This window comes from Pithys albifrons, chromosome 4 (genome assembly GCF_047495875.1).
Source record: "Pithys albifrons albifrons isolate INPA30051 chromosome 4, PitAlb_v1, whole genome shotgun sequence".
NCBI lineage: Eukaryota > Metazoa > Chordata > Aves > Passeriformes > Thamnophilidae > Pithys > Pithys albifrons.
In genome coordinates, this window is record NC_092461.1 from 9,743,029 (window position 1) to 9,767,347 (window position 24,319).

Sequence of the window (24,319 nt, forward strand, 5' to 3'; positions counted from 1 at the left end):
CAGTTAGAGCCTAGATTGAGTGAGACAAAATCCCACTTTTCAGAAAGCTGTGCTGTAAGATCTTTAAATCAGAACTAGGCAATTGCTGAGAAGATGCTGGGAAGGTCTCAGCCTTGTGAGAGAAACAACTACCAAGCAAACAATTCACACATCACCAAAGACAACAATTAAAGAAGCTATAGGACTGGTTCCATTGCTTTAAAAAATAAATATTTGTAATAACACACACCAAGGCTATAATATTAATATTAAATCATTCACAATTGTTTAAACTTCTTTTGCTGAAGCAATCCTTGGTGTTGTGATTTTTTTTGTTTATCTCCCATTCCAAAGACGAGGGACTTCAGAATCTCTTTAAGAAAAGGGGAAGAAAGAAAAGAAAATAAATAAAAGCCTTCAATACATTTTTTTCTTGTTTATAACAATAAACAACAGATTTCATATAAAAGCAACACCACTAGGGTAGAAAAAAAGTGTTCCAAAGGTAATTTTAGTCCTGCTGATCTCAGAAGCTTAGTGTTACTGAACAGACTCCAGCAATGCCCTGCCTGCCTGCCTGCCTGGAGAAATCTGTCTTGGAGGTCTGTTTATAGCACCTTGTACCCTATACCTAGATTGTTTTTCAGGTGTTTTGTTTTGTTTTGTTTTGTTATACTGGAACAAGTATCCAACACTGTGTTGATCCAAGACACAGATGAGACCTACTCAAGTAAATTACCAGGAAAAAAATATATCAAAATGATTCACACTTCATTTTCTGCACATCAGTCCCTCTGGACTTCATCAGCAGCCAAAATTCAGTCCCAAAGGTTATTTCTGTTTAAAGGAGAAATTGATGGCAGAAGCAAGTATATCTCTGACAGAAACCCATCCACTTTCATGCAATACAGCATCCTTTTACCTGCAATAGGGTAAGAACAAATAATCATTTCTTTTTCTTTGGTGGTTCTCATTCAAATTTAGCCAGTACCATATCCAACCCCTTCAGGATTCTCCTTAGAGACACATTCCTGCTGCTACCTCTGGATGTTTCTCCCTCATTAACACCATATTCTATGGCTTATTTCACTGATTTTTACATCATATATAGGCAATTCCCCAAATCACTACCTACCCTGTGTTTGCTTTACGAGTTCCCAGGGAAAATCCCTTACATTGTGGAGTGGATTTTTATATAGATCTCACCGTGTAATTCCATGTTGTTTGTGAATATCTGGTTCAACTACCTGGTTCTGTAATGACTTTAACCACTTTTAAACATTTACTTTGTCCATCAGCTTCACTGAATTTTACCCAGTCCATAATCATATCCCTTCAGTTCCACCCAATCTTCCGTCAAACCAAACGGCTGCATCTGAACCCTTTCAGCCCAGAAAGACAAACACTTTAACAAAACTACTAAATTGTACTGTAAACAGTGGCTGACAAAGACACTTCCATATTTCAGCCACTACAAAAATATCTATTTCCAGCAATGTCTCCCTGTGAATTTTTGACTGTTTGCATGAAACCTGCCCACCAGAAGGGAGCTGTAATTCCTCATGCCCCTCATCAAGAGTAGATATCCTCTGCTGGATGCCAGTGATGAATCTATTTCCCAAATATTTGTCATCTAGGCAGGAGAACGGAATTCATGCAGGCACCCTAATCTTCAGGATAAAATCTGCCAAACTAGCCTAAACGACCTTTAAATAGAAACAGTAGGAATTAGAAACAAACTGAACTATGAAACAGTGAAACACTCCTGCTGTTAGGCTGCCTTGCTAGCCAGATGACAGCCCCAAACTGCGAATGCATAGTGACTAACTGATGGGTAGCAGTGTCTCAAACATTAGGGCTTCAGTTACATTCACCACTCACTGCTGCCAAGAGAGGTAGCCCTCTTCCCCCATCCCTCCTCCCATTTCTTCCCTGTGGGACATGTACTTTGGCCAAGCCCTTGCTCCAGCACACATTTGATTGCAGCACCAAGCCAATTCAACTTACTAAAACAGCAGAAAGTAAATTGGTTTTGGCTGGAAAGCAAGCTGAATTGGATTGTTATGTGATCAAGCAAGCACTGGGGTTGGTGCAAGATAGAGAGAAGAAGATGAGCTGAGATGTACAGCTGAAGGCAGGAACAGTAGAAGAGGTCTAGGTGAGGTGAGAATGGTAAACAGCAAAAGAAGCTGTTAACACAGCTTAGCCAGAGCAGGGAATCACAGTCTTACCACAGTTCAAAACACATGCCTTGAGCTTTGAGCTCTTGTAGCTATCTCCTCATTTTAGGGACAGCAGCTCCTCTGATATCTGCATGTTACTTACAGAGTATTTTGGATTTAGCTCTGGCATGGGATGTCACTGACAGTTACATGTCTTAAGGCCAAATTCAAGAAGTGCTGGTACCCTAAGCCTGCTGATGTGCAAGCCCTGGGAAGAAGAGGGATTTTATTGTCCCACCTCTTGAGCAGGGTAGCACCACAGCCTAAGGAAGCTTTCCAAGGCTCAAGATTAGCCAGGCACTGTGCCATGTTGACACCACTGTCCTGTTTCTCAGGGACAGACTGGTTTTGTGTACAGGACTGCACAACCAACAAGCCATTTGTTACAATGCAGGTTCAAGGGCCTCTCTCAAAAAAGAGATTATAAACTCCAAAAGAAAGTATCCCGAGAGGACCAGTACATTGTTTCTCTGTCAGAGAAACACCACAGGCTGGCAGTGAGGCAGCAAAGCCCCTGCAGATACACCTCAGTGAGGGCTTTCAGCAGAGCACCAAGAAAGAAGGCTACATGCATTCAAATGGTTGGTTATCCAAAGCTTGGCTCCGCATGACAGAGACTTTAGCTGCTTAACTCCATGTTCAACCTATCTAGCATAATACAAGTTTACCCTATTTTCTTTTACCTTCTTTCTTCCACACACCTTGTCCTGTGGGGCCTTCTACCCTGAATGCTGCCAGTCAATGGAGGCGGCATTAGAAATCCAATAAGGCAGCCTGTGAGGACCCTGAATTTCAGGTTTGTTAACCTTCAGGTTTTATATCCTCTGGTTCTTCCTCAGCAGCTTGGGGCATGAGAACCTCATCTTATGAAATGAAACAAAGCCTGGGCTGTCAACACCCCAAGCTATGGGCTCACTCTCACGACTCTCCTTCCCCTTCATTGCCCAGGAGGGGCAACAAAGCTGGTAAACTGTTTGGGAGGAGCATGTCCTGTGAGGAGTGCTGAGGGAGCTGGGGTTGTTCATCCTGGAGAAAAGGAGGCTCAGGGGGGACCTTATTGCTCTCTACAACTACCTGAAAGGAGGTTGTGTGGAGGTGGGGTTCCATCTCTTCTTCCAGGTAATTAGAGATGGGACAGTAAGGCAGTCTCAAACTGTGCCTGTGCCAAGGGAGCTTTCAATTTGATATTAGGAAGAATTTCTTTACAGAAAGGGTAATTAGACACTTGAATAGACTGCTCAGGAAGGTGGTGTTTAAGAAAAGATGACGTGACGCTTTGTGCCATGGTCTGGTTGACAGGGTTCGGTCCTAGGTTGGACGCGATGATCCCAAAGGTCTTTTCCAGCATGATGGATGGCTCTGTGAGAACGAGCGGGCAGGGCCTCCCCCGGCCGGGGTCGGGCCGCTGCGGGAGGGCGGCGCGGTGGGCACAGGTGGGAGGGTGGGTGGGAAGGAGGGAGGCAAGGAGGGAGGGAGGGTGGAAGGGAGGGTGGGTAGGAAAGCGCAGGTAGGAAGGAAGGAAGGGAGGGCGGACGCAGGTGGGAGGGAGGGTAGGAAGACGCAGGTGGGAGGGAGGGCGGTCCTGGTCGCTCCTGCCGGGCGGGTCGGAGCTCGGCGCTCCCCTCAGGTGAGGGGTCGGGGTGCCGAGGGACGGGCTCTTCGCAGAGGAGCAGGCGGTGGGGGGGTGGCGGAGGGGGCAGCGGGAGGTGCGCGGGGAGCGCCGGCTGTGGAGGGGCACCGGGAGCCTTTCCTGGGGCCGCGAGATGGCTCCTGACCGGAGCGGAGCTGCGGAGCCGCCTCCGCGGATGGCGCTGTCTCTTTCGCTGTCAGATGTAAACAAAAAATTAATATATTTTATACTTATCTACTTTATAACACCCTGAGGAGAGGGAGGGAAGTTATTAAGCGAATCCTTAGCTTGATCGGTCCAAATTAAATCGACTGCGGGCGTTTATGTGGGGTTGCTGAAGGGCTGTGATGAAGGAAATGAGAATAAAGATTACTCAGATGTGCGAAGTCTGAGTTTGGGTTTCATTGTTCCAAACTTGAACAAGTAAAGACGCTTTCAGGAAATAACATCCTGATAATATTTAACATGAAGTTATCAGGGTGTATCTTCTCATCAACTCATTTTCGGCCCAGCACAGCTTTGCCCGTCTCGAATGTTTACGCAGAGCACGGGCAGCGTTTGGTGCTGGCTCTGTTTACACCCGCGGGTGTCTCTTAGGAACTCCCAGGACGAAGGTCACAGCCTGTCCTTCCAGCTCGCAGCTCTGTACGCTCATGAGTGGCGCTGGCACTTGGTGAGGTTAGTGCTTTATGTAAGAGACAACATCAGAGAAGCCAAGATTCCTGTTCTTGGTGGGCACCATGCCTTGTCCTGACAGCAAAGCAGGAGAGTCAGAGCAGACCTAGTCAATAAGTGAAGTGCAATAGATGTTTCTCTATCCAACATTTCGTTTACTTGATGAAAAGGAAAACATAAAGAAAAACTTCCTGCTTTAATGAAGTTACCTTACTTTGCAGTTTAAAGGGTTTTACTTCCTCCACTTCTTAAGGAAGTCTGTACTAACTCCTGTGTCAGCTTGAAATGGAAGTGAGTGCTGGTCAATGAATAACTTAAAGAGGAGCTGTAAAATGAACCAGTTTTATTTCTCTGACTCAGGAAGTTATTTTAGAAAGAAAGAATACATCTAAGAAGCAAGATGGCTCATTCTGGGAGTCAATACCAAGACAAGCAATACAGGCACCATGAGAACCATAGATCCGATAGATACAAAGAAGATAGAAGAGCAAGAAAACCATACCCATACAATGCAAGGTATGTCTTTATCTCCTTAAATATGTCACAGCAGGTCTATAATGTCTATCTTCTCTATTTGCTTTTCAATACCCTCATATTGCGATAGTAAGGAAAGCATTTACTCAGCCTTGAAATCATAAAGCACGGGCACACCACATTGGGAACAGGGAGGTATTTTATACTTAGAAATTTAACTTTTTCCTTCTATTGAGCTTGAGATGGAGCAGAAAGATAGGCTGTATGACACAGGCGGAGATGTGAATTTCCTAGAATTATCTGGAACAAGTTGTGCCACAAGTAGGTGAAGTGTGGCCGTAAGTCCTTAGCACAGTTTCTGAAGACACTGGTCAGCAGATGACAGCAAGCTGGAGCTTGCCAAATATGCATTGTTTAAATGAGAATGTTACATGACTGGGACCAGCACAGGGACTTTCATGAGCTCTCAGAGGGCTCTAGTTCAGCTGTGAATATGTTCCTATTAATCTGAAACAAAATTACTTTCAGTAGTCAGAGTCAATAAATGGCACTTGTTTAAGTTTCTGTTTGCAGCACTTGGTAGTGGGTCGGCCCCTGTCACCAAAATAAGCAGATCAACTAATGAATTTTGAGTGCCAAATAACCTCAGGATATTACACTTCTCCTTCCAGCCTGGCCAGCCTACAGCACGCTAGACATGAACTTAGGCTGTTTTCCTTTCAGGTCATACCAGTGGATGCATTTGTAGTAGAGAGGTCTGTAGGTAGAAACAACACTGGCACATTGGCCATGGCAGTAAAGTGTTCATTGCTCCTGTTCAGCCTCTGGGGACATGTAGGGGAATTTAAGAATAAAGGCAAGCAGGGAAAGGCAGTAAATAACTAAGATTATAGAAAAGTTGAAATACTGAAATACTTCCTGACTGTGAATTTTAGCAAGAAAAGCAGGATGAGAATAAAAGGAGCAGAGAAGAGCACCATTTGGACTAGGAGTACTTAAGTACTTATGGCTAAGTATAAAACATTTGGATAATGGTTAACCTATTGTGTTATGAAAAGAGCTAATGAATTTTTCTTCTGCCTCCCTTAAATTATGATAAATTTGAGAGAAATGGGAACAAAGACCTGTCTAAGAATCATCCTCAGAGGCTGAATGCCTGTCCTTAGCAAAAGCTGAGATTGGCAGCTAACATAGTTAAATTATCTTGAATATATTAGAAGTGAGAGCAGCTAATGCCAGTAACATATTAATAGCACTGTGGAGAGAAAAAGGAAAAAAAGAAGGGTTAGGTTTTTACTGTGGGCTTTTTTTTATGTATAGCATAATATAAGCAATGTGTGAAAGGCTAGCTATAAACTAAATAACTTTCTAGTACAGCACTTCTCTATATTCCTTGGTTTTGCTCTTGGTTTCATATATCTGAATACAAAGACTGAAAACTGGGGATGGACCATAAAGACTCACAGACCATCATCCCTGTACCCACCAAGGATTAGAGGAAGGGAAGCTGCATCTACAGATCTGTAATAGTCATGAAGACGATTCTTAAGAGTCAAGTCAAGAATCTGGGGGGCATCAGACCTCACTAACACTAATGAAAAAACTTTTTTATCAGTTGTTTTGAAGGGATTTGGCTTAACCTAACAGCATTTCCCCTGCTTCGTTCTCATGGAGTTCCCATGGATTTTGGTGAAAACTTTGCCAGATTGACCAAAGGACTTCCAGATACTGTAATGAAATAGATGGGAAGAGTTTCGTGGAAGCTGCAATTTGGGTGCCTAATGCTTTCCTCTCATATGAGCAAGATGTCCTAGCCAGAATGTTTCTCTTTCCAAATGCTGTTCTGTCTGAAATTCCTATGGCAACCTTCCTCTCGTTGCTGAGAATTACCTAGAATGGGAAAGTTCTGAAGAAAAACAGGAGCAAAGGTGTCCAGAATGGCCATAGTGAGGAAAAGAAACATCTTAAAAAAAAAAAAAAAGACTTTTTTTTTCTGTTGCTGAAAATTAGGGGGGTTTTGTTTTGATTTTTTGTTTTGTTTTGTTTTCTGGCAAGTAGCAGGATACAATAGAGACAAGCAGCTGCATCAGAAGTACCAAAGGGATTGCTTTCAAGTTACTGGAAGTCTTATAAATCACACAGCTTATTTAATTTATGTGACACAGCTGCACAGGATGCTTTGGTAGTTGCACAAGACAGAGGACAAAGGTCAGAAAAATCAGAAATGTTTCAGCCAAATAGAGCTGTTGGCAACTAAACACGGAGATGCTAACATGGGTCTTGTTATTGAATGTCTTAATTAAAATGTAAAAACTACAAAGAACATGATTTACTGGGGATGAATGAGATAATACTGAGTCTGGAATTGGATGAAGATAAACCTTAGTGAAGTGCAATGATTCTAGGAAACAAAACTACAGTTGAAAATGCTGATCTGTGGATAAGAAATTCAAGATAAAAACTGAATAGGAAAAAAAGACTTTTAAGAATAATATTGCTGAATGAGACTTAAAATGCCCTTTAAAAACAAACTCATCCCAGCTGTACCTTGAAAAAGGCAAGCTCCAATCTCTCCTTCAAATGAGGGAGAAAAATTAAATTAGACCAAATGCAAAAGAATTTACAGTGTTTCCTTTAACCTGAGTATTAACTCAGTTTTAGAAGGGAAGTGGCACTTTTTCTACACAATAATCTAAATCTCACCAACCTTAAAAATCATTGGGCTTCAGATGTGGAGCTGGATGTCATTGCAGCAAAATGGGCCATTTTGAAGTGTATAAATGAAGAGTCTAACTGGAGGAATGAGAAATTGGGTTTCTGGGTTGATTTTAGATTCCGTCTCAAATATCTCCAAAGACCTCAAAAAATTTTGAATAAGCTATTTTTCCCCCCACTTTAAAATCTTGCTCTGTTTCTTTTAATGGCTTTTATTCTTTTAAAAGGCATCTTTGTGAGACACAGTAGTTGGAAGTATGAACTTGACAAAATGTTTACCCATTAAATAGTTGTGCTATTTTGCACATTCATTTTGTGAAAATTTTTCTCATTTTTATTGTCGTGACTGCTATGGACTAGCTAAAAATGTTTGTTTTTCATGAAAAAGCTGTTATTCCTCCTTCCTACCTTTTGCCAGTAACCTAAACAGTTCAACCAGCCCATCCAGTAAGTACATAATTTTCCAGAATAAGGACCACAGAGTGCAAATATCTTCGTGAACGTGGAATTATTAAAGTATTTGGGACATTTGCTTTCAAAACAAGCAAGAAAAAAGATCAGATGCCTGTGGAGCAGGCTGGCTGCTTCCACTAAGAGGAGCATCTGAGGATTTCTCAAGCTCTAATGTTCAGGAGAGAGCATGATCTAATTAATGGACATTAGTTGTTTACTCCATTGTAGATCAACAGAAGGCATCCAAGGTGGAGAGCACTCAAGGACCTCTACTCTTTGCTCAGACCATTACTCTAAAACCTCAGGAGCAGCACAGGAGTATTTTGACCCACACCCAGAGTTTTATCCTCCCAAGGAAACCTTCTCAATGAAGTGTTCAAAGGTATGCACAATAAGAGGTATGTGAGATTCTTACTGCCTGCCATCCAACCCTCTCCTCCCAAGGACTTGTCTTGGGTCTGGTTTCTGTGTTTAGAAGCACAACAAAGAAAAGTTGAAGGGATGTTAAAAAAACACCCAAACAACAACAACAAAATCCCACAAGAACTGGGAGAGTTAATGAATGACATAACTAAGGGTTATGCCACTTTAGACGTCTAAAGGCAAGACTTACACAGATATTTAGATACTTGAAAATACATCTCCAGGACATTCATCCAGAGCATCAGAGTGGGTCATGTGTGTAATCAGCCGGTTTGTACAGCAAGAGTTAACCTTTGGGATTTAGAAATAAAATAGATATTTGCATCTGTAGGCAATTTAAAGATGGCTGCTGAAGGTTTGATGCTAGTTTATTTCTGACACATTCTTCTCAGACGTTTTATAAACTCTGGATGCAAACCAGTCATCACTCATACATCTTTATAAAGCACCATTGTGGTATTCAAAACTATTTTCTGAATGTGAATCCAATAAACCAGTTTTTGAGAAATTACTTAGGTTTTTCATAACTAGAAAGCAACTGCAACAAGCACAGAAATGAGCCTTAATGTGAGAGGAAATCAGCCTCAATAAACTCATTCCCATAAACAGAAAAAAAAGTGACTAAAATATCCATTATGCCTTTAAGGTGTTCCCTCTTCCATGATAATGAGCACTTTCATCTTATTTGTAGGAAAGGTCCACTGCAGTCTGAGTTGAACTTGCAACTAGGTGCAAAGTGTTTGGCTGGAGTCTATAAACACACTTCCAGTTTCCTCCAAAAAAGAGACAAATGAAGAGTTTAGCTGTTGGAAGTAAATTAAAGTACACAATGTTAGATTATTTCTTCACTCCATGTAGGAAAGTTAAATCACACACTCAATTTGCTCTTAATATTTGGATGCATGTGAATTGAATATGTGAACAACTTCAGGAGGACCTAAACTATTTTCTCAGTGTGTACTCTGTATTTATATGCAGGTTGTTTTTTATCTGGAGATGTATCTGCACCCAATAGTAGAGGACGTTTAATGACACGGAGCCATATTGATATTTTATCCATGATAAAATTGTATCATCAGTTTCTTCTTTAACCATACTAAATTATTTTAACTTGTCTAAAAAGCTCTAGAAAACTCTGTGCCTTATTTTATCAGAGCTTTAGAAAAATAAAGTGGGAAATTATTTTTAGTTTTGAGTTTCACTGGTTGTTCAGACTTATGAGTAGCTTAATGTGAATTTCTCAGGTTTTTTCCCCTGCATTTGCTTCTCGTTATTCCAGTGCAATAAACATCATTAACGTTTTCACAATGTCCTACTTTTGGATTTTTTGGTTGATGATGATGATTCCACTTCCACTCCTCCCCCAGGTATTGCTCAGTATTTTCCAAAAATTTACTGTCTGAGCTTGCAGCGGAGGAGGGAAAAGAGATCATGTAGAAAAGAAATCTTTATATTAGCAACTTTATTTCAAAAAGTGAAAATATAGTGGAGATGGATAAGATCATGAGAATGTTATTCCCCTGTTTAATTTTTGAAAGGACCAAGATTTAGCAGACTTTTGTAGAGCTGTTTTGGAGAATTCTGTGTTTTCTGCAATCATTGTAGATGTTTTAAATGAAAAGCTACACGAATTATTTACTAAGAGGTCAGTACATGTGAGCTACAACATTTTACAGCATGAAAAGTTCCCGTAAATACTTTTTAATAATGTCTTTCTTTTGTTAATGAATTATCAGCACTCTAGTGAAATTCCCCTTTTCTAATGACCATAATTCTAAAATAAACTAGGCTCAGACAAGGCTGGGAAATCAAGGGATGTACCACGGTCTTTCCCAGAGCAAGAATTGAAATGGGACTTTAGTTTCTGACTGTCCATTAAGTTGTTTTTTGCCTAGCACATAGTTATGTTCTGTGGCTTTTTGAGCAGTTTAGCAAACTGGAGAGAAATTCTATACAACCAGAGCTCTGAAAAATATTTGCTTCACCCAAATACTGCCCTCTTCATCCATGCATTTTACCAGCAATATCCCAAAAAACTAAAGCTGAGTTTCAGAAATAAGCAGTTATTTTTTAGGGATCCTTTGAATACCTTAGGACACTTTAGGACCTTGTTCTCCTATCTTTGTTATTTCCCTCCTTCCCTGCCTAATTCTTCCCCCATCCCCACCACCTTCTTTTTCTCTTACAACCACATTAGCACAATAAACCCAACCTAACTATAATGAAAAAAACCAGCTGATATTGACTTTTACCAGTAGGAACATATGATACCATCTAAGAAAGTTCAAAACATTCTGCTCTGTTTCAGTCCTTTCATCTTGAAAACAAAAGAGGGAAAAAGTCTGTTAGAACATTGTATGAGCAATACCTATGCAGAACCATTCAGGTAGGTTCACGTGGCTGTAGCAGTACTGGATCATACGAGGCACCTCATTACTCATCCTCCCAAACAATGGACCAAAGTACAAACCTAAGAGAACCATCAAAGTTTGGACAAGTAGTGAGTGAGCTGTCCTCTGGAATATACTCCAGACTTTGGATTGGTGGAATTTCCTGAACTGGAAAACAGCACTCACATCTGTTATGTTTAACACTTCTTTACAGACTTATCAAATTTGCTTAATTCTCTTCTGAATCCCCTTTTTAATATTTGGCCTTCACATTACTTTATGACAAGAAGTTTCAGAGTTTCTTTGTGCCACTTGAAGAACTGCTGTTTTGTTCCTTAAAACAGTTTAAAGATGTCTCTGATATTGGTGGTATCCAAAATACCTAGAGATAGATAACCTCATGTTCACCTTCTCCATGAGATTTGTGGTTTTAGTGTGAAGTCTTCCCTTTCTCCCTGGGCCTTGTGCTCCTATTGCTTCTTCACAGATTGTACAGTGCTAAGTTCTGGTCCTAGTGAGAGCAGTCTTCTCAGTTCTGGTTAATTTGCCAATCTTACACCTTTTCCAGATTCACCATACCTTTGAGATGGGCTGACCAGAAATGAAGTAAAAATTCTAGATAAATTCCCCAAAGAATCAGAAATCTGCATAAAGGTTACAGTTCTGTAGTCCTATTCTATTGCTCCCTAGCTTTTTGTGTGGTGTTTGACTACCAGTGAACACTGAGCTGGTGTGTTCAGAGAAGGCCACCTGATGCCTTTCTTGAGTGCAGCTCCTTTGTTTAGAGGCCATCTGTGTGCTCTGTAGATGAGATGTGGTTGTGTGTGGGTGTTTCTCTACATGCATGAAGTGTGAGGTTGTGTATTAATCACACTAATGATTTCATTAATTTTTCATTCAAGAGCTTGAGCTCTCAGCAGCCTACCAATTTTACAGTTGGCAATCATGAAGAATTTTTTTGTGGTTATTGTTACAGCAGACTTCACCATCTCACTTTACAGTCTTTTTCATTGATTAGCCTGTGCATCTACCCTAGTTTTCTGATATGTAGTTTTGACCTGAATCACTTTGGAGCCCCACTTGCAGCTCTTTGGGCCATACTGCAGAGCAGATCCAGGATGCACAAACTGTATTTCCTTTGGATAAAACTAAATGAGAGTGTGAGCTGTAACTGCCAGCAGACACTCTGTCCTTTGGACCAAACTAGAGCCAAAATGAAAGACTTCTGCCTGCCCAAAAAATGCCTATTGTGTAGCCCCTACATCTTCAGCTCCACTTGTTTGACTCTACAGATCCTCTGCCTCTTATTGCTAACATGGGTATATTGGTGACAGGCAACACAAACCTGTGATTATTCCCTTAACTCCAAGTACCTGAAAACTGGTTATCCCCTTTTTATTTTCCTTTAACCACTGCTAATCTGTGAGAAGATTTTTTTATCTCAGAGGATCTCATGTTATTTAACAGCATTACCTTTCTCACGTATCTGCTGATTCTTTCAAATGACTTCCTTTTAACATATTTTTTGCTATTCTCTGCTATGCTGTCCTTAGGTTTAGTTTCTATATGTTGGGGGTTTTTTCCATAGGTAAGTTACATTTATGGCCCTGCAGATTACAGATTCCAAAAGCAACAGAAACAAGAAGTCTCCACCTTCTGTTGCCACAGCAGTTAAGGAGATTTAAGAAACAGCTTATAGACTGGTGTCAAACTGTCTAGATGAACTGTGTAATTTTATGGGAATTGGAAATAAACTGTGTGAAAAAGACAAAACTTTCATTAATGAAGGAGCTACTGCTTGCAATAGCCTTTTCTTACAATGCATGCCATGTAAAGAGGTACAGGTTGAAAACAGCAAGAGTTTTTTGACCTGGAGATATTCAGAGTTATAATTCTGTCAGAAGAAAGCATTCAATTTGCTTCTCAGAGTGCAGGTAAAATTTCTGTACTTCTTTTCTTGTGTGTGTAGAAAAGCTAAATTAGTAATAATTTTGCCTTTCAAAGAACCCTCTTGGGCTACCTGAAAATATAACCAGATTCAGTGCTTTTGTTTAGCAGAGACAATGAGAAAAGTGTTCAAGGCTGGTTTGCAATGCTGCTTCCCTCATCTTAGCGAGAGTAGAATCTGAGTAGAACCCAAAAGTGAATTGCTAATTGTAAATTGGTCATGGATATTTGGTCACTTGCCCTTGAAAACTTTTCATATTCTTTTTCTTATGTATATTGGTGTGAAAGATGTGGAACAATGCAATTCCAGGATAATGCCTCCTGTAGTTTTACTTTAACAGTGAAAATAAACTAAGTTGCTCCCATCTTCAGTCAGAGTGCAATCCAGGAAATTGCCTGCCCTTTTGCCTTGCATAGGTTTGTACAGAGTCATAATTTCTGAGCAAATAGCCTTTTTTTCTTTTTTTTTTTTTTAATTCTTTGAACCACTTGGCATTTCAAGGAGACAGCATCTAAAATGTTAGAAAATAGTTCACGGAGGAGCAAGTATAATTGAATCCCTGTTCTTTGCTGCCATGAATACAGCTTTGCACCTTGAATAGTGTCAGATTTCTTAATCATATTGTAGGCACTTCCAAACAATCATGCCTTTAGCCTACATTCTAACATCCACGATTGTTAAAACCTTCAGACCAATTTCCTCTCAGAAAAAGACAGCATTATGGTTTGTAACAACATGAAAAGTCTCCAATTTCAAGCATAGCCAGGAGGAAATATCAAACTGAATTTATTTGGAGAAGGAAATAGAGTTAGGGAGTAACAATGACTTGCCCTGGGATATATTCATGCACTAACAAGCCAGCATTAATTCAAATGTAAACATCTATAAGCTTTTGTTTTTACAACAGAGAGTCAAATTTTTTTTCCTGTAGCTATGCATGCTGGCAAATAATCATAGACTGGGAAAAATACTGAGATGAAAAGTCACCCTAAACACGGGGTTCACACTAAGAGACCCTTGCTTTGAGTTAAGCCATTGTTCATAACCATTACCCTGCTGTTCTCATGTTCTGCATTATGTCATGATACTGTTCCTCTTGGAGTCAGAGATGGAAGCAGGAGGGGAAAAATATTTTGCAAAGCACTTGTATTCCTTTCAGTGCTGTGGAGGTGTTGGGGAGAACAGTGGTCTGCAAGACACACTGGACTGGAATAAAAAGATCTTCTGTAGCTTCAGTTATGCGTGTTCAAAAACACAGAAGGATCATTAAACGTGCATGGAGCACATAACTGGGTAAAACCAAGCATTTGACAAGTACACTCAGCAGCACATTAAATTTTTTCAGCAGCACTCAGGACATTTACATTTCTGTGGAGGCACCAGAAACTGTTTTATTTTGTAGTCACCATCTTCACATTTTGCCCCTACAGTGTGCTGTGCTTAGCTCCTGTAAGTCGTGCTCAAAGCTGCCTTACACTAGTCCTGTGGCAGGAAATTTCAGTGTATTTCTGTGTAAGAAGGGAGCACCACGGTCCCCTATAGTCTCCTTGTAATTAGATGGCTTCCCATCTATCTGCTACAAAGTACATTTCAAATATAGTGTGCCTAACAAACTGAAATTGCCATCATGATTTTTAATCTTGTCGTTGTGAGGATAGAGGATTTTAGTGGTGCAAATTGGACGGAGCTGTACAGATTAAAATAATCCCAGTTGTTCAAAATGCTTAATTAAAGTAGCAGAGTAAAAAGATACAGCGGCAGAGCTGCAGATAACCTTCCAGTTGTGAAGTTAAAGCATTTCACTTGGAGCTAAGTCCTGTTTGCTGTGAAATACAAACAGCCGTGAGCAGTTAGCTGTATAAAAACACGCAGGGGAGCTACACTAGTTGCAGATGCCAAATCTTACCTTTAGCAAACTGTTGCCTTGCCAACACAGACTTCACTCTGCCCACTTTTTCATATGAAATTCTTTTCATCCACCTTTTGGCACTGTGCTAACATGTGCACGATTGTTTCTGGAGAGGGGAGAACTACAACTGAGAAGACTCACTGAAGTTGGTGGGGGAAGATATTGGCAAAGCTGATAGTAACTGTTAAGTGTGTGTTAGACTCCACGTTTCCCACATTGGGAAATCTTAGTTATGTTTGTTGTCTACATTACAGAAGAAGAGTTACACCATCTTTCTTGTAAGAGCACCAGGTTTGTCTTCCCCACATCTGACCCAAATTATGGGAACAAAGAAAAACTCCTCTCTTCAAAAAAGGGGCTCTCAAAGCCAGCTGATACAGGAGACAGACTACCTATTGAATGTAGTTCTATTTCTTGAGCGGGTGATCTCAGCTCACTTAAAGGAGAAAAATCCACTGAGACAGGAATGTTGCTCACCAAGTGTGACAACCCACAATTGGTAAAGTGAATGAGAAGCTCAGGTGTCTCTGACCTGAGCTACCTTCAGCCACACTATGATTACTTAAAGAGCAATAACACCCCAATCTTTGTACTTTCTAAGGGCGGCTCAGTTTCAGTTCAAAGGAGGGAGTGGCCATGGAAAGTTGGCGTAAGGAACAAGAGTGTTTCATTGTTTTCTGAACTCTTTTTAAAATAACTCCTGCAACTTTGTTTCCATACCAAGACACTTATTTACCACTTGAAAGAACTATGGGTATATTGGGAAGAAAAAAGGCTATTTTCTGAAATGCAGCAAATGAGGTCACCATATAGAGACTTGCCAGTGCTACATTACACACACAACCTTTTGCAGTTGTTGTGTTTGAACAGTGTTGTTAAATACTACGGTTTAATGCAAGATAGTTTGCTTCCCATCCTCTCCAAAATTAGGAAAGATGACTCATCTTCAGTAAGCAGCAGAGAAATTAAGACCATTCTAGAAGTAGTGCTTTAAGGAACTACTGGGAACAAGTAAATCATAGCTGTTGTTCCCAGGCAGGGGCTGGGTTCTACTGGAACTGTGTCTTACAGTGGTGGGAAAATATGGGGATAGAGACTGATGCAATAACTCTACAATTTAATTCCACCCTTTCCTGTGAAAATTGGACAACACTGTTCAAAGGGTGGGAGGGTATTAAGCAGAAAGAATAGAGTAGGTGGGATAGTTGTTCTTTAAGGGAAGAGGATACACATTAAAAAACAGGATAATACATTTGGATCTGAGCAGTCTGACTGTGAACATCAGACATTTCTGAATCATTAAAACCAAGGCTGGTCATCCTTTGAGATTTCCTAGCAGAGTTGTTATCTTAACTAAAGAGGGACAACTTCTTAAAAGATAATAATAATGCTTTTTTCTGGAGCACATAACTCATTTAATTTTTCCAGCTCTAAACTATTTTTTCGTTGATTTCCAGTAAGACAGATATCTCAAATGAGCATAAGTGTGTTGGGCACATCCGTGCAATTTAAATTCAGTTGGCTCTGAGTATGTGTTTCCCTTGGGTCCTTTGAAAAGCCAAGATTCTGTTGGTGTTACATTGCCCAATTCTTGTGTTTTGGGATGGTTTGGGGTTTTTTTTCTGCCTTTGATTTTAGCATGACTTAGAGAAAGCTAAATCCCACCACTGGCTGTAGAACACACAGACCTACAAAAATAATGGTTGGATGGGGGCTTGGGGGGCATTTGTTTGTTTATGACAAAACTGTGTTGCCCTTATTCTACATCAGCGAAGCTGGTTAAATTCTTGTTACTGGTTTCTGTAAGAGCTTGCTTTGTACATAAAGGGAACAATACCGTGAGAAAGGTATTTTAATACTTTGTATCCTGATTTTTCTATTTTTTATCTCTTGCAACTGTTGTTTCCATTTCATTTCCCTCATTCAGTTCTCCTCCTCTCTTTTGGTTCCTCCCCACTTCTGTCACTTTTTTGTCCCCTTCTAAAAGCTCAGACAAACAAACCCCTCTTTCCTTTGATATTTTCTTCCCCTTTTCTTTTCCTCCTTCCACTGACTCAGTTTAGCAGAGCGGTGACCAAAGCTGCATTGAGCTGCACCTTCTGTCTCTGGGGAATGCCAAACCTGCACTGGCAAGAGATGTTCTGCATTTGAGATCCTTTTCAGGACTGAATCCTGCTTTTGTAAGTCACTATATATGGTCAAAATACTTGTCTGGTCCTTTGTAGGGGGAAGAAAAAAAAAAAAGAAAGAAAAAAGATTACCTCTGAAATGCAGAAAGCTACCCAAACTGGGAAAAAAACCCAAGTGAGAACATTCAGTGAAAAAGGCTGGGAGAATGATTTTTCATGTGTGTGTTGTACCTTCTAACTCCTCTCTTCCCTTCTCCTGGAGCGACCCCTAATGGGTTGTGAGAGGGGCACCACTGACCTGGGTATCTCCAGCCCTGCTACGGGGGTCCTAGTGCCTGAGAGGGGCAGCCAGACACTCCCAGGGCTGCCAGCAGGGTCTCACTGGTCCCAGTGGTGTGTGGTCTGCAAAGGAGGCAGAGGGAGAAAGCAACCCAGAATGGAGAATAATAAACATTGAGTATCTTAGAAGTACACAGGCACATTCAGTGAAGAGGAGGGAACTATACCAAAAGAGACAGTAGAAGGAGTCCATGTGCAGTCAACAGAGGAAGACAGTGACTCCTCTGCCAGACGCAGTGGAGGAAGACACTTTGAAGGCCTCCTTTATTAGTCAAGTCCTCATGAGGTCAGGGGAGTTCAACAGAAACAGCCAGAACTGTCTGTCCTGTAGATTCATTTCTAGCAGCTGCAGAAACAGAGGAATAAACGGGAATTGACCATGTTACTCTCTGTACACGTGTGTACATACACTGTCACTTCCACACCTGAGCATGGGGCCATCTTGCCACAGTGCCTGGCTGAAAACTCCGTTGTACAGCTTCTGATGCACAAGGCTTGAGCTCACAGTTGAGTTATTGGGTACCACACATTCAACCACAGGGTAGTTTTATGAGGCAGAGCACACAGATTTAACAGCTCAGCTAAGAAGGAGAGCTTCCGATCTTTCTCTGGTCCTGGCTATGTTATTTCACCTGCAAAGCTTATGTTAACACAGTTGCTCATCAGACACTATGTGCGTCACTTCAAGTTGCTCAAGTTACAGTAAAAAACATCAGGACACAAGAGGAGAGTTGAATTGTTTCCTGCTGTTTTAATTTATTTAAACAGCTCTTAGAAGGGACTAAAGTGAAGCTGAAGGAGATAGGTGAGAAAAGTAGTGACTGCCCAGTCAAGGAGGAGCTATTAGAGTTGAGTCAGCTGCCTGTGGGTCTGTACCCTTACCAGCCTGCCTGGCTGTTTTGCTAGATGTTCCAGCCCATCACTTGGCAGAAGAGAAAACTGTTGTTCAGCAGGTTGATAACAAGGCAATAGCCCAACAGGGAAAAGAAAGGGAAAAAAAAGGAAATAGTAGATTAATAGTATAAATTAGAAAGCTGCTGCTTCTTATAGCAGGAAGCCCCCTCACAGCAAAAGATGACACACTTCAAGCAAAATTAACAAGTATGATGCATTGAAGTTACTGTCCATTGAAGGTTTAGATTTTATGGAATGAGTGAAACTATTATCTCGAAAGCTTGGGCAACATCCACTGTCTTCTAGATTGCAACCATTCTCCTCACCTTCATTGCTGAAAAGCAGTGCAGGAAAGAAGCATGACAAAGGAAATATAACCCAGGAGCCCTGGCATGAGTCTTGTAACTCGCTCAGTAAGGAGAGGGTTAGTTCCCAAAGCCAGCTGTTCACCGTGCTGATTTTAATACCAATTAGTAACATTTTAGCTAGATCCAAAGACTTTGAGCTTGAGAAAGGAAAAAAATAACCAATGGAGTGTTGAGATGTTCAGACTTCGTGTCATTTTACACTGAAGTCTTGTAATGCATTTGCTGTTGCATGGGATTAGGGAATAATTGTAGAGATGAGTAACTTCCCCAGAAGGAAGACCTTTTGGCAGCCTAGTCTCTGCAGGTATAATTCCAGGATGGCGTAGCTAACAGGCCTGTGAAAGCAGAAATGGCAGTACAGACCCAGAAGTGTGGCTTGTAGCTCAATCCTTTCTGCTAGCAGTACACTGCATAACTTAGGTCACTGCTAGGATGTATGTTATACCTTAGCAGGGCTAAGATTCAAAACTTAACTGTCCTTTTCTTCCTTATTTCTCAAATCTCTCTATCCTGTTTATACTAATATAGTAGAATTTGGTATCAGATTGTAAGTATCTCAGATCAAGGTTGCACAAGGCTTTTGGGGTCTGAAATACTGCAGTGCTTAATATTTCCATCAAAGCCCTGATGATTGTACAAGGCCTTAGGGATTTCCACTAATTGTCTGCTACTTTCACAAACCCTTGGCTGTCATTGCAGACCTGTAATTAATTCTATGTACCCCTTATCATATTAGAATTTTCTTTAATACAGAAGGCTTTGTTATTGTACTTCAAAAAAAAAGTTAACCCGTGCAATAAAATATAACTGATGGAGCAGCTGCTAATGAACCTCTCTCCATTGTTTAGTTACTCTAATATATTCCACAACAGGCATGTGTGACAACTGTACAGGTACATACAAAACCTGCCCAACCTGAATGCCCTGTCTCAGGATATTTTTCAGGCATGCCATTAAAGCATCTAATGCTGCAGTTAAAAATACAGTAGACCTACACTGACCATATTTGTTGTCCCCTTAGAAATCAGCTCAGTGAAGTTAAGGAGTTGCACACAGTGTGTGGACATGTGGAAAGTTTTGGAGTAGCATCATTGAGGATTGGAATCAGTTATAAATATGGGGAGGTGATTAGCAGCAAACTGCCTTTTCTAAGGCTCAGCAAGGTGATGTACAAGAAAAGTTGATGCTCAATAGGTCACAAGGCCTCAGTAGTCATAGATGAAAAGGAAATTCTGAAGTCAGCAGTAGAAGAAAGCTGACTGGTCATGAATTCCCAAATACCAAGTTTCCAACCATATTTAAAATTTATGTTTTCCTTAATCAGATGGTCTTTCCTCCCTGTAAGAACTATTTCCTCAGGGAGTGTCTATGAAATCAGTGGTCAGCCTTTAAAAAGGCAAGTGCTCTTCTGCATCCAACACCCTGCAAGGGCCCTGAGGATCTAAGTTGACTCCCTGTATTTGTAAGGTATAATGTACAACTCAACTGAACAGACAAAAAAATATCTGATTGAGTTCCAGTCAATGTTCTGTACTGCTACTACTCTCTCAAAATACTGTGAACAGTCCTAGTAAAGCAATGGCTCTGTACCTATTAAAAATGTTGAGTCTTCTGGCTGCATTGTTTGAATTTGGTACAAGGAGTTCCAAATCCTGACTCATGGACCAAGATTCAAATTTCTCTTTTCATTTAGCTCCACAAATATTTCCTTTGAAATATTTGAAGCTCCTGAACAGATTTAGTAACTAGTATGGTTATTGCTCTGCTTCACAGAAATTGCTGTGGAGAAGGTCAAAGAAAAGGCAGATTGTTATGCAGAAATCAGCATCACCTCTGAAGAACACATAGATAGAACTGCACACTCATAGAATCATAGAATCGATTGGGTTGGAAAAGACCTCTGAGATCATCAAGTCCAACCCTTGGTCCAACTCCAGTCCCTTAACCAGATCATGGCACTCAGTGCCACAGCCAATCTCAGTTAAAAAACATCCAGGGATGGTGAATCCACCCCCTCTCTGGGCAGGCCATTCCACTGCCTGATTACTCTCTCTGGAAAGAATTTTTTTCTGATCTCCAACTTCAATTTCCCCTGGCAGAGCTTGAGCCCGTGCCCCCTTGTCCTATTGCTGAGTGCCTGGGAGAAGAGACCAACCCCCACCTGGCCAGAACTTCCCTTCAGGTAGTACTAGACAGTGATGAGGTCACCTCTGAGCCCCCTCTACTCCAGGCTAAACACCCCCAGCTCCCTCAGCCGCTCCCCATAGAACTTATGCTCTAGTCCCTTCACCAGCCTTGTTGCTCTTCTCTGGACCTGTTCCAGCACCTCACTCAGTTCCTCCTGAAAAAGAGCCTTTTGTCTGCTCCACCTACTCTACCTAATTCTTTTTAGGAGGTGAAATCTGTATATGTATACACTTGCATATACATACACAAGCAGGATGAAACCTGCTGAGCTTCAGTTACTCTGTTCTAGGTATTGCCACCATTATCATTACTCCCCATTGTGCTTTTGGGATGGTTTGGAAAACCATGATTTGAATGGTCTCAGTACCTACCTACAGCTACATTAGCAGAAGTTAAGGGTCCAGTCTGATTACAAGGGGAAGCAGAAGCTCCTGAAGTGACCAAGGCCCTTGTCAAACAGCCACAAGTCTTTTCCTGTGCAGAGCAAGCAGCAACAGGAAAGGGCCCGTTACCTCAGCACTCTGTGGAGGGAATAAGGGGCAGAATGGGAATATCCGATAATCCTTCATGGTGGCTGTCACTGGCTTTCTTCAGTTAGAAACATCTGGCAACACAAGAGAGGAATTTGTTTAATTCCCTTCCATTGCTACTTCAGCCCTTTCTTTTCAAGCCCGTACAGCTTTGACAGCAACTGAGGCATTGCTCAGGAGGAAAACACCACATGGATCAACATTAGCAGCATAAAACGGAAGTCTGTATGCAAACCACAGATCCTGCCCAACTTTAAAGACAAATACGGGGCCACTGTGTCATGCATCTTACATTCTTGGCTGTCAGACAGCAACAGAATAATACGATTCACAGTTCTGTAATTAACTTCAGAACTTTGGAGTGACACTGGGGGTTTTCATTTCCCCAATAGGGAACTATAGCTATGCTGCACTTCAACATCTGTCATGTTGACTAATCTTAGCCTGACCCCTAGTGAGCTGTCATGGAATAATCAGATTTATCGAACATGATGCACCTTGCTAACAGACAACTAACTACCATGGAAACAAGTAATTCCTCTGTTTTGTTTTTTTTTTTTTGGGGGGGTGGGTTCCCCTTAAAAAACCTTGGTAACTTTTCTTAGTAGCCTAATATAAGAGTCAACTCAGAAGTCATCAGGTTTTCTTCTGAAAGTGAAGGTAAGGAAGAGAACATGTGACCTAGTATCAAATTGACTTAATTTATCTTTTAATATAAAGTGGCTTTTACCTCCTTCCCCTCTTCTTTTTTTATTTTTTTTTAGTGCAATCAGAAACTGCCTCTTCATATTTATGAAGAGCTTTTTGCCCCTGAAGGAGATGAATTGCAAGTTCCATCTGGTTAGATAATAAGTTTAAACTAACAGACAAAAAAAGGGTGTAAGTTAAAGCAGTAGACACATTTTAAAGGGCCTAAATAACTCGCACAATTTTTAAAGCCATTAGAAGCTTCTGGGGTTTTTCAGCTTTAACCTCAGCGTTTTGTTCATACTGGATATTTCTTGCTCAGTGTGTTTATGCCAAGTAGTTACAGGCCAAAATATAGTCACTATGCTTTTGTCTTGGCAATAACACAAGCAGAGTAAATTTTTTATGGATTTTTTCCCCTCACATGAAGATCCATCTGTCAGGCACACTGACAATTTAACAAAAGTCCTTTGCCCAACCTGAAATGTACCCACAAGAGTTCAGTCTTCTTTGTTTTCTTTTCTAAAAGCAGCACTTTTCTGTAGCTGTAGCCAAGGACTATCTCAGTACTAGTGCTCTGTGTCTATGGTTTTGTTGTGCTTCTGTCACCCACAGTTCATGCACAAGATGTGGTTTTGACACCTATTCCCATCTTTCTGCTCCTTACAGGCATTTTGAAGTTTGTAGAAATCACGGTTAACCTCCTGGTGCTGATTTGTGTGGGCGCTTCCCAAGCCTCTGTCGCAGGCTTCACATCCCTTGGAGGCTTTGGATCCTTTAGCCTGAATTCAGCCTACAGCCCCTTTGAGGGCACAGAGCTCCGGGAGGTGAGGGAGCTTGACATGCAGTTCACCCAGATGAGAGCCCCTTGCGTGTATGGCGGAGTAGCCTTCAGCTTAACCACGGCAGTGCTTACCCTCGTCTTCCTTGTCGTGGGGGCAAAACCCATCCAGCAGCTCAGGATGGGGCTGCTGGTGGGCGAATGTGCTTTCAACCTGCTGGCTGGGGCATCCTACATCGTGGCAGTGGGGCTGTACCTGCACTTTGTGAGCCAGGTGAACTCCACGGAGGTTTGCAAGAGGCGCGAGCGGCTGTACGCGCGCCGTGGCTACACTTCCATGAACTGCGTGGTCCAGGGTGGCGATGGGGCCGTGGGCCTTTTTGGTGCTGTTGCTTCCTGCCTGTACTTTGCCAGCTTTGTGGTCTGCATCCGTGCTGTCCGAACTGTCAGGGCCTTCCAGAGCCACGTGGCCAAGGCTCAGCACAGCCCCAAAGTCAGTGTGAAGGACAGAAGCGTCAGAAACCACCAGGCTGTTCGCAGGACCCCTGAAAGCTCCCACAACATCCAGGCTCTCGCCACGTTAGTGTGAAGTCGGCTAGGGGACTGTGCCAGAGGGCTGGGGCTTCAGCAAGGCATGGACACTGGGTGTCACACAGCAAAGAGGAGACCAGCCAACAATCTGTTTTCCTACAAGGTGCTGAAGTGTGTATAGAATCACCAAATGTAACTATACTGCTGTAAAATTATGTAATAAAATGGATGTTGAGTGACTGTTTTAACAAGGTTTTTTTGCACTGGTCTCTCAAGCTGGACTCCTGCATGTACAATGCATTTGTTATTGTAATGCTTTCATCCTGCACAGAACAAATCCAGATAGCAAACGGCTTTTAACAGGTTACAACCGCATTGCTGCCAAACTTGTGCTAACAACCACTTCCTTTCCTCTCTGACATAAGGAATTGAACACACAGCTAGGATGGGCAGCCTTCAGCTGATCCTGTGCCTGTCATGCATCCTGTTGACTTATGCTGCAGTGCTCACAAAGCAAAGGACACTCGAGTGCTTTTTTGAACCATGTCCAAAGTCGCACTTGTGACCTGTTTCTCTTGGGCTAGTGAAGAGTTTTATCTTTCGAGTCACAGGGGTTGACACATGCTGATCATGTGCTCCCTGAGGAATGCTGCCAGGAGGAACTAGCTGCAATGTCAAAGGTAGCGTTTTGGTCCTTATCCAGTTTCCTACTATATTTTCCCATCTCCCTGAGTGCATATCAGAACCCAAGAGACACTGGTCAGGTATCAGCTTAGTGAAGATACCATTTGCTTCTGTGCTGATTCCACATCCCGTGGTGGGCAGATCCTGAATCAGGAACATGCTTGCTGCCCTGGGAATGCTTCAACAATCACAGAAAGTACATATAACCTTCCAATACCTAAACAAGTGAGGCATGAGTGAACAGCAGTAATTGTATGTCCAAGTGTCGAGAAAATAAATTTAAGAGAACATCTTTCAAGAATCCTTTGTTTGAGGCAGATGAAATAGATCACTGCTCTTCATAGATGAGGGAGTGAGAGGGAAAAAAAAAA

General features: G+C 41.6%; 1 protein-coding gene across 5 annotated transcripts; it reads left to right on the top strand.

Moving 5' to 3' along the window:
• Nucleotides 1–3,246: 3,246 nt before the first annotated feature.
• On the top strand, nucleotides 3,247–23,509 carry LOC139671116 (MARVEL domain-containing protein 3-like). Of its 5 annotated transcripts, none has more exons than XM_071553408.1 (4): nucleotides 3,247–3,320; nucleotides 4,867–5,022; nucleotides 8,377–8,546; nucleotides 22,622–23,509. In XM_071553408.1, the coding sequence occupies exons 2-4, from the start codon at nucleotides 4,907–4,909 to the stop codon at nucleotides 23,320–23,322; spliced, it is 987 nt and encodes a 328-aa protein (XP_071409509.1). In that variant the 5' UTR covers nucleotides 3,247–3,320; nucleotides 4,867–4,906; the 3' UTR covers nucleotides 23,323–23,509. The 5 variants fall into 5 exon arrangements, with proteins under 5 accessions (XP_071409509.1, XP_071409512.1, XP_071409508.1 ...); XM_071553411.1 differs by lacking the exon at nucleotides 3,247–3,320 and adding an exon at nucleotides 3,551–3,562; XM_071553407.1 differs by lacking the exon at nucleotides 3,247–3,320 and adding an exon at nucleotides 3,754–3,828.
• The last annotated feature ends 810 nt before the right edge of the window (nucleotides 23,510–24,319 follow it).

Coding starts and splice junctions, on each gene's coding strand:
- LOC139671116 (XM_071553408.1), top strand. CDS start 4,907: ATGGCTCATTCTGGGAGTCAATACCAAGACAAGCAATACAGGCACCAT. Junction 5,023..8,376: donor CCATACCCATACAATGCAAG/GTATGTCTTTAT, acceptor ACTCCATTGTAG/ATCAACAGAAGGCATCCAAG. Junction 8,547..22,621: donor AAAGGTATGCACAATAAGAG/GTATGTGAGATT, acceptor TGCTCCTTACAG/GCATTTTGAAGTTTGTAGAA.